At 45.4% G+C, this 10,228-nt stretch overlaps 1 protein-coding gene and 1 pseudogene across 1 annotated transcript; both read left to right on the top strand.

Moving 5' to 3' along the window:
- Window positions 1–430: 430 nt before the first annotated feature.
- On the top strand, window positions 431–7,922 carry LOC149349312 (uncharacterized; annotated as a pseudogene).
- Window positions 7,923–9,260: 1,338 nt separating this feature from the next.
- LOC149349311 (uncharacterized) lies at window positions 9,261–9,965 on the top strand. Its single transcript, XM_089575432.1, has one exon. It carries the CDS (start codon window positions 9,261–9,263, stop codon window positions 9,963–9,965), a length of 705 nt encoding a protein of 234 aa, XP_089431558.1.
- The last annotated feature ends 263 nt before the right edge of the window (window positions 9,966–10,228 follow it).

The raw sequence follows: 10,228 nt of genomic DNA, 5'->3' as shown, positions 1-10,228 counted from the left end.
ATGTATTCACAAAGCGGAGCTTGGTGCGGCACTGCGGCGATGCCATTTTCATCTTGGTGGCAGTTCGCGTCGTTCGTTCTCGAAGGTGGTCCAGCGGCGTCGCTTCATCTTCTCCGGACCAGTCTCAGCTTTCGGTGTTCCTGCCAGTGTTTTCCTATCCGGTATGTTTCTGTTCATATGTTTTTTCAATTATTGGGTGCAGAAAGCTTGCAGGAAGATTTTTTTGTATCGTGTGTTGCCGTACCCGTCTCTGCAGTGTGCAGTGAACATCTTTTCAGTGAACGCGGCGGCAACAGATATGGCAACTCACGAAAGCTGCCAAAGCAAGGAGCGGACTACGTGGATAGACGAAGAGACGCAAGTCCTTATTAGAATTTGGGAGGACCTTTTGCCGGACCTCCGCCGGACCAAAAGAAACCTCAAGGTCTAAATGGCGATGGCCGAACGGCTCCGTGCCGTCGGCATTAGCAGGGCCACCATGGAAATCCAAAAGAAAATTCAAAACATGGGGAATAAGTACAGGTTGAAGGCTTCTCAAAAACATTATTGCGTTTTGATTCGCTTTTAGCCAGCTATTGTTCGTTGCCGCGGCAGTCACGGCACGAAATTGGCATTTTCAGTAGGCTTTCAAGCATTGACAAAAAAAAATAGGATTTCGGTACTCGCGATTGTCTCTTGCTATAAACGTTGTACCTCCCCGTGGGTGTTATTTGATTTCAGGCAGCTAATAAGGACAGGCTCTCGGACGGGGTCCGGGGGCATGCCATGGAAGTTTTATTGGGAACTACATAGATTTCTTGGTTCCCTGCCAGTCAACGACGCAAGCCTCATGGAGGAAAGCATCTGCGATGCAAACGTCAGTGCCTCCCCTGAGGAGGTACAGTATCTATCATTATATAGCATTTTAAATATGATGCAGGCGCATTTGGTATGGAGTTGATGCAAACAAACAAGCTACAAGAAATGTGGGCGTACTTGAACAGGATGAAGGCCGTATTGGTATACATGGAAGAAAGCTATTTTTATTCATAGCCGCAAGAGAGGTTTTTTTTGCATGCAAATGATTAGGCATATCTGTTCTGCAGAAGCATTATTTATTTATCGTACCCCTCAGGGCCAGAGGCATTACAGAGAGGGAGTGGCAGAAACACAAGATTGGAAAAATACAGCAGAGAGACAAATTTAAATAACACCTGAGTATACAATGCTAGCTATAGCTTCGCGGAACATCTCGTAATTATTGATGTCGGCAATATCTACGGCAAGGTGATTGCAGTCACATGAGGTATGCGGCAAGAATGAGTGAGAAAAATATTTGGTGTTACAAGAATCGAAACTGACTTTATGATTATGGTGAGTGCGATGGGATACATAAAATGACTGTGGAATAAGGCGATCGCACAGTACAGTATGATGGTACAACTTGTGAAATAATGCGATACGAGACACCTTTCGACGAAGTGACAGCAAAAATGGAAGAGAAAGACTAGACTTCGTAGTAGTTATGCTAGCAGTGCGGTCGTAATTAGTGAGATGAAATGCGCAGTTATTCTGAACCATCTCAAGAGCAGTAATAGGAATGTCGTAAGGAGGATCCCAGATTGATGATGCATACTCCAGTTTGGAATGAATTAGTGTTATATATAGCGGTCAGATCTGGGACGCAGCGGCGGGTGCTAAGAATCTCTGGCTCCGGACAGGCCGCCATTGGAAACTCAACCTGGCAACGTTTAACGCAAGAACCTTATCAAGTGAGGCTAGCTTAGCAGTGCTATTGGAGGAATTAGCCGGTATTAAATGGGATGTCATAGGGCTTAGTGAGGTTAGGAGGACAGATGAGGCGTATACAGTACTAAAGGGCGGGCATTTACTGTGCTATCGTGGATTAGCAGATAGGCGAGAACTAGGTGTGGGATTCCTCATTAATCAGGATATAGCTGGTAACATCGAGGAGTTTTACAGTATTAACGAGAGAGTGGCAGCTATCGTAATTAGGCTTAATAAGAGGTACAAGCTGAAGGTGGTGCAGGCCTACGCGCCTACATCAAGCCATGATGACCAGATAGTTGAAAGCTTCTATGAGGATGTGGAATCGGCAATGACCAAAGTAAAATCACAGTACACTGTACTGATGGGCGACTTTAATGCAAAGGTAGGTAAAAAGCAGGCTGGAGAGAAGGCGGTAGGTAACTATGGCATAGGTTCTAGGAACAGTAGGGGAGAGTTATTAGTAGAGTTCGCAGATAGAAATAATTTACGGATTATGAATACCTTCTTCCGCAAACGAGCAAACAGGAAGTGGACGTGGAAGAGCCCCAATGGTGAGACTAAAAATGAAATAGACTTCATACTGTGTGCACAACCTGGCATCATAGAGGATGTGGAGGTCCTCGGTAAGGTCCGTTGTAGCGACCACAGAATGGTAAGGTCTCGTGTTAGCTTAGATTTGAAGAGGGAACGGAGGAAACTGGTGAAGCGAAAGGCTATTAACGATTTAGCATTAAGAGGGAAGGTAGAGTAATTCAGAATGTCGCTACAAAACAGATTTTCCTCTTTAACTGAAGAAGACGACCGCAGTGTTGAAACAATCAATGATAATCTTACAGCTATCGTTACAGAGTGCGCCGCAGAAGTAGGTGGTAGGATGGTTCGAGAGGATACCAGCAAGCTATCTTAGGAGACTAAAGATCTGATTAAGAAACGCCAAAGCATGAGGACGTCTAACTCCACAGACAGGATAGAACTAGCAGAGCTATCGAAGTTAATAAATAAGCGCAAGGTAGCTGATATAAGAAAGTTTAACATGGAGAAAATCGAGCATGCTCTAAGGAACGGAGGTAGCCTAAAATCAGTGAGGAGAAAACTGGGAATAGGTAAAAACCAGATGTATGCGCTAAAAGACAAACAGGGCAATGTCATCAGCAATATGGATAAGATAGTTGAATTAGCCGCAGAATTCTACACAAATCTATACAGTAGCGAATGTAATCATCAAGTTACTGAGGGAGGCAGTCGAGCACAGCAATGGGACATCCTGCCAGTAACGAAGGAGGAAGTAAAGAAAGCCTTAGGAGCAATGCAAAGAGGGAAAACAGCTGGCGAGGATCAGGTAACAGCAGATTTGTTGAAGGACGGAGGAGAGATTGTGCTACAAAAACTAGCCACCCTGTATACGCAATGCCTTGTGACCTCGAGACTACCAGAAGCTTGGAAGAACGCTAACATTATCTTAATTCATAAGAAAGGAGACGTCAAGGACTTGAAGAATTACAAACCAATCAGCTTATTGTCCGTTGCCTACAAGGTATTTACTAAGGTAATCGCTAATAGAGTCAGGACAACCTTGGACTTTAGTCAACCAAATGATCAGGCAGGCTTTCGTAAAGGATACTCGACAATAGACCACATTCACACTATCAATCAGGTGATAGAGAAATGCGCAGGATATAATCAACCCCTATATCTAGCCTTCATTGATTACGAGAAAGCATTTGACTCAGTGGAAACCTCAGCTGTCATGCAGGCATTGCGGAATCAGGGTGTGGAAGTGTTATGTGAAAATATTGGAAGATATTTATAACGATTGCACAGCTACTATAGTTCTCCATGAAGTCAGCAATAAAATTCCAATACGGAAAGGTGTCAGGCAGGGAGACACGATCTCGCCAATGCTCTTCACTGCCTGCTTACAGCAGCACAATCCAGAGAAAGACAAAAATCACAGATTGGAAAAAATTCCGTGAACAGTTGGAGAATGAAGCCGGAAGAACTGCGATAACGGACATCGAAAAGTGGACCAAACGACTACGGGAGGTCCACAGAGACAATACTACAGAGCTAGAGGTCACAGATGAATTTCCACGTGCGGATAAACGATTGCTACATCTTTGGGAGGCTCGTAGGGGACTGACGAAAAGATGGAAGAAACAAAAACATAACAGGAAATTGAGACTCAGAATAGCTCAGATCAATAAGGAGATAGAAGACCACACTGCAAACTTACTTAGAGATAATTGGCACCAAATTTGCAATGAACTAAACGGCAACTTGGGTAGCGCTAAAACATGGGCGCTGCTCAGGCACCTCATAGACCCGACAAAATCGAAAAGAGAAAACAGCAAAACGATAGAACGTATCACGCACAATTTTCAGGGAACGGACGCCCAGATTACAGATTTTCTTTGGTCCAGGTACGTCGGAAGCACGCAAGTGCCACCCTGCACCATGGTATATTCAGGGACAAGGAACTCGAAGCTGGATGAACCGATAAAAGACTACGAGGTATACGCGGCTGCCAGGTCATTCACAAGGAACACAACACCGGGAAAAGATCAAGTAACAAATGCAATGATCAGAAACCTCAGTGATGACCAAATCGAAAGCCTGACTGGACTAATCAACGAGCACTGGGAAAGGGGCACGGTCCCGGCGGAGTGGAAACACGCTGAGATTATCGTGATACCTAAACCAGGGAAAACACCCAGTTTGGAGAACCTTAGGCCCATTTCACTAACTTCATGCCTCGGTAAACTATACGAGAAAGTGGTCAAGACTAGACTGAGCATTTACATGGAGGACAACGGTCTGTTTCCGGATACCATGTTCGGGTTCAGAACGGGGCTCTCCATGCAAGACGTGATGCTCCAGTTAAAAGACACGGTACTAAAACAAATATCGGGCACTCGAGAAGGCGTAATCTTGGCCGTAGACCTCAAGGGAGCCTTCGACAACATCGGCCACAATGCCATTCTCACAGAACTCTCGGCAACAAACTGTGGGGAAAGGATCTTCGCATACGTAAAGGCCTTCCTGTCTAACAGAACAGCAACGATCGGCATCAACAACATTAGGTCAGAAAAGAAGACGACGCCAAACAGAGGGACGCCACAAGGATCCATCATCTCACCTTTGCTCTTTAACATAGCAATGATTGGATTAACTAGGAGACTGAAAAACATCAAAGATGTAGAACATTCAGTTTATGCGGACGACATCACAGTGTGGACGACAAAAGGATCGACGGGAAACAAGCAAGAAATACTGCAAAGAGCGGCGGATGAGATCGGTCAATTTGCTTTATTTAGCGGGATGCAGTGCTCCCCAGAAAAATCAGAATTTATTAGACTTCACAAAAATAAAGAGGACAGGGGAACGATAGAATTAGAGATAGATGGACAACCCGTAAGAAGGACAAATAAGCTTCGCATCTTGGGAATGTGGCTGCAGGAGAAAGGCAAACGGGACCATACCATCCAGCTCTTGGAAAGCTCCACGAAACAGATATGCAGGATGTTAAGCCGGATTACGAACAAGAGAAAAGGGGTGAAGGAGCGAGATGCGTTACGGATCACTTCTGCGCTCATCATACCGAGGATGACGTACGCGCTTCCGTACCTACAACCTAACAAAGGGGAAAAGAACAAAATGGAAACATGCATCAGAAGGGCGTATAAGCAAGCCTTAGGCGTCATGACCTGCGCCTCGACAGAGAAGCTGATGAACATGGGGGTGTACGGCACCTATGAGGAGCACAGCGAAACCATGCTCAGATTTCAAATGGAAAGACTTAAAAGAACAGCCGCTGGCCGCGCACTACTGATCAAGCTAGGATACCCGGCAGAAGACGAGGGCGAAGACAAGACAGACATTGACAGCCAAATTAGGAGCACTTTCTTGGTTAAACCAGTGCCCAGAAACATGGACCCGAAGAACCACGAAGGAAGACGGGCGGCGAGATCATTGGAGTTGGACAGGTTCCTAAAGAAGAAACAGATGGTTCTGTATGTTGACGCGTCCAAGTACAGAACGAAGGAAAACGCTAGGGCGGTAGCAGTAGTGAACGCCAATGGGAATATAGTTACTGGTGCATCAGTGCGCACAAGGACAACACAAGCAGCGGAAGAGATCGCCATAGCTCTAGCCCTGACTGAAGCCAATCGGCAGGGACTGAGTTACTGGATAGCCACGGATTCTCAGGCAGCAGCAAGGGCGTACAGAGATGGAAGGATCGGCCGAAAAGCCGCGAGTATTCTCTTCGAACAAAAATAACACAGACATGGATCAAACAACATAAACATTCAACACACCATCATTTGGGTCCCTGACACTGGGGTTGAGGGAAATCTCATGGCAGACACCGTTGTCCGAGGGTTCACGAACCGGAGGGCGGGTTTGCCGGTGGAACCCTTCAGCACGGCAGAATCTTACGGGGAGGCAATGAAGGCGTTGTTGGGAGCGCGCAAGAAGTACTCGGCTCCGGCGGATATCCTCGACAGAGAGCAGGCCACCACGCTCAGACGACTACAAACAGACACCTACCCAAGCAGAGCCATCTATCACAAAATGTGGCCGAACAGATACGCGAAAGAGTGCGTGTGGTGTGGGGGCTACGCCACAACGTACCACGCCACCTGGGGCTGCGAAAAAAGCCCTTTACTACCAAAGGTAAATAGCCCTAGTCTAGAGCAGTGGGAGGCCCTCCTGGCTGACTCCGACCCGAGCACTCAGCTTATGCTGGTGACGAGGGCCAAGGCAGCGGCGGAGGCCAACGGTATCCTGGACTAGGGAAGACCGACCACTGTAGCTCCACATCTATCTATCCCCATCCCCCTACTCCCTAACTCTTCCTTTTGAAAAAATAAATAAATAAATAAATGTTTTTACTACTACTACTACAGGAGGTATTCCGGGGACTGGAATGGGAACAGTTAGGGATAAGAGTTAATGGAGAATACCTGAGTAATTTGCGATTCGCTGATGACATTGCCTTGCTAAGCCACTCAGGACAAGAACTGCAAAGCATGATCAACCAGTTAGACAGGCAGAGGAGAACGGTGGGGCTAAGAATTAACATGCAGAAAACCAAAGTGATGTTCAACAGCCTAGCAAGAGAACAGCAGTTCGCAATTGGTAGCGAGGTGCTGGAAGTAGTAAGAGAATATGTCTACTTAGGGCAGGTAGTGACTGCAGATCCGGATCATGAGAGGGAAATAACTAGAAGAATAAGAATGGGGTGGAGCGCATATGGCAGGTTCTCTCAGATCATGAACGGTAGCTTACCAATATCCCTGAAGAGAAAAGTATACAACAGCTGTATCCTACCGGTACTCACCTATGGGGCAGAAACGTGGAGGCTAACAAAGAGGGTTCCGCTTAAGTTAAGAACAACGCAGCGAGCTATGGAAAGGAAAATGATAGGTGTAACGTTAAGAGATCGGAAGAGGGCGGAGTGGGTGAGGGAACAAACGCGGGTTAATGACATCTTAGTTGAAATCAAGAGGAAGAAATGGGCTTGGGCAGGGTATGTAATGCGAAGGCAAGAAAACCGCTGTTCCTTAAGGGTAACGGAGTGGATTCCAAGAGAAAGCAAACGTAGCAGGGGACGGCAGAAAGTTAGGTGGGCGGATGAGATTAAGAAGTTTGCGGGGATACAGTGGCGGCAACTGAGAAAGGACCGGGTTAATTGGAGAGACATGGGAGAGGCCTTTGCCCTGCAGTGGGTGTAGTCAGGCTGATGATGATGATGATGATGATGATAGCAAAAGTTTCACAAACTACACAATTTCTTTCCTCAGATTTTCAACAACATGGTGCATGGTGAAGTGAGGCAGGATGATGAATCGCCTGGTGACCCTCCAGAAATGGAAGCAAGCAGCGACTCCCTGGAACCAGCACCCGTCACTCAGGAGTCAGCTGCACCACAGGCTGCACAGGCACAGGCACGTGCTGCAGTAAGGAAGCGGCTGGCTGCACCATCGAAACTGTGGGCACAGCTCTTAGATGAGCAGCGGCAGCTTCGCTGCTCACTAGAGGAGCAAAGAAAGGAAACATTGGAAATGCAGAAGGAACATTTAGAAATTCTGTAACGCAATGAGGTTCGTGAGGACAAACTCATTGCCTTTCTGGACAGGCTCTGCAAATAAATATTTGCCACAGAGATATGTTCTTTAGTACATTTTTTCACATGTGACGACACAAACTAACATTATTTCAACTCTAAAGAAAAATTTGCATCTCCTCGATGCACAATACATGACCACATTTCAGTCAAAACAGTGCTGCTCCCGGAGCTACAAGTCTGCTTGGCGCTGTATGTCACGGTGTGTGCTGGTTCTTGAAAAAGTGGTCTACTAGGGCGCCTCGAACTTCATGTCCTCTCCCATTGCACACTTCAGTTCTATGGGAGGTTGTCCGTACATGTTGTCAAGTGCATGTTACTCTTGCTTCCAGTATGGTTCCACGCTGTCGCTGAACTCTTCACATATATTGTGAAGCACACAAGCAGCACGGATACTCATTTTCGCTTTTGTCACACGACACTCCATCCTCTCAGAAGGTTATGCTTACATATCACCATGTCGCAAAATTTGTTTTCATCCAGCCGCCATTTTCGTATCTGCGAACGCACTCTGCTTTCCCGTTTAGGACCGCGCAGAGTAAAGTGCACTCGGGAGGCGGAAGTGCACTCCCCGTAAGTGCACTTTATTTTGCGCGCTTGAAAGGGTGTAACTCGTCGCCTGGTCCAGACGGTATATGCCCAAAACTGCTAAAATTAACAAAACATATTGTATCTCCCATTTTTACTGCCTTGTTCCAGCAATCTCTTGACACCGTATGCGTACCTGACGCGTGGAAACTTGCTCGTGTGAATCCTATATTTAAATCAGGTGACCAATCCATTCTAACAAATTACATTCCAACAAATTAGTATTCGTTGCAAACTGTTGGAGCATATCATATCATCTGCCATAATGAAATACTTAACCGAGCACAACTTCTTTTCCCCAAATCAGCATGGTTTCCTACATGGTCGTTCGTGTGAGACACAGTTGTTTGAATTAATAACCGACCTTCATCATGCCGTGCACGCTAACTTAAAGATTGACGCAATATTTATTGATTTCGCGAAAGCCTTTGATAAGGTACCCCATTATTTTTTATTACTGAAGCTAAATTCTCTCAACATTAACAAGCATATTATTACCTGGATTACTAACTTTCTTACTAATCGTTATCAATATGTTTGCGTAAATGGGTGTTGTTCTTCCCCAACCGTGGTAAAATCTGGCGTGCCGCAAGGCTCGGTGCTTGGACCAATTTTGTTCTTGATCTACATTAATGATGTAAGTGAATTTAATACATCTACTACTAGATTGTTTGCTGATGACTGCGTTATATATAGACAGATTATCAACCCTGACGACAGCAACTCTTAGCAGAAAGACCTCGACAGATTCACCACTTGGTGTGAACAGTGGCAAATGCAAACTAACGTCTCTAAAACAAAGACTATAACATTCACCAGCAATAATCAGCTTCAAAATTACTGTTATTCCATGAATAGTATTCCCATTGAGAATGTCTCCACAGTCAAATACCTTGGTGTTCATCTTTCGTCTGATCTAACGTGGAATAACCATATCGATGCAATTGTCAGTAAATCATCTAAAGCACTTGGTTTCATCAGACGTCACTTGCACCAAGCTGATCCTGCCACCAAACTTTTAGCCTACACCACACTCGTCCATTCAAAAATGGAATACGCATCCTTAATCTGGAACCCACATCAAATGTACTTAATTCACAAACTGGAGTCAATACAAAATAAAGCAGCGAGATTTATAACTAAGGTCTATTCACGTCGTTCCAGCATAACGGCAATCAAAGCGTCGCTAAAGCTATCATCACTTGAAAAGAGAAGAATACTAGCACTATTATCGCACTTTCAAAGATTGTATCAGAGTCACTCTTCTTTCGCTTCATACTATATTAGAACCGCCCACCGTATCTTTCCGCGCTTAGATCATGCTCTCAAATTCGAACCCGTGTTTGCTCGCACCCACCTTTTTAGTCATTCACCATTGCTTCTTGCCGTCCATCATTGGAACGAATTACTAGATGATATTGTCTTCACCTCAAATCATGACTCCTTTCTGCAAAAACTAAAGTGTTTTTTTTACAAATGAATTCGGATAAGGCAGCCTCTATTCCTGCGTCCTATCAACTTTGAATTTTCTGCACTTTTTTCCCCCCGATTTTAGCTGTCGTTTTTGGATTTGTGTTGCCTGTACAATTGTGTGGAATACTGTACATTTCTAACTGTACACCCCCCTATGTAATGCCCGAAAAGGGCCTTTAGGGTATGTGAATAAAAAAAAAATTCAGGGAACTTCACTGACTGGGTTCGTGATGGCGCTGGTGAACGCGTAGAAATCGCGATGGTTGCCTT

Source organism: Amblyomma mixtum, chromosome 3 (genome assembly GCF_055824585.1).
Source record: "Amblyomma mixtum isolate Tamu chromosome 3, ASM5582458v1, whole genome shotgun sequence".
In the NCBI taxonomy this organism is placed as follows: Eukaryota; Metazoa; Arthropoda; class Arachnida; order Ixodida; family Ixodidae; genus Amblyomma; species Amblyomma mixtum.
Note: the sequence above shows the minus strand (reverse complement) of the source record. Positions and strands in the feature narration are given on the sequence as shown.

Bases quoted from the DNA above. Each gene is read 5' to 3' on its own strand.
- LOC149349311 (XM_089575432.1), top strand. From the start codon at position 9,261: ATGCAAACTAACGTCTCTAAAACAAAGACTATAACATTCACCAGCAAT.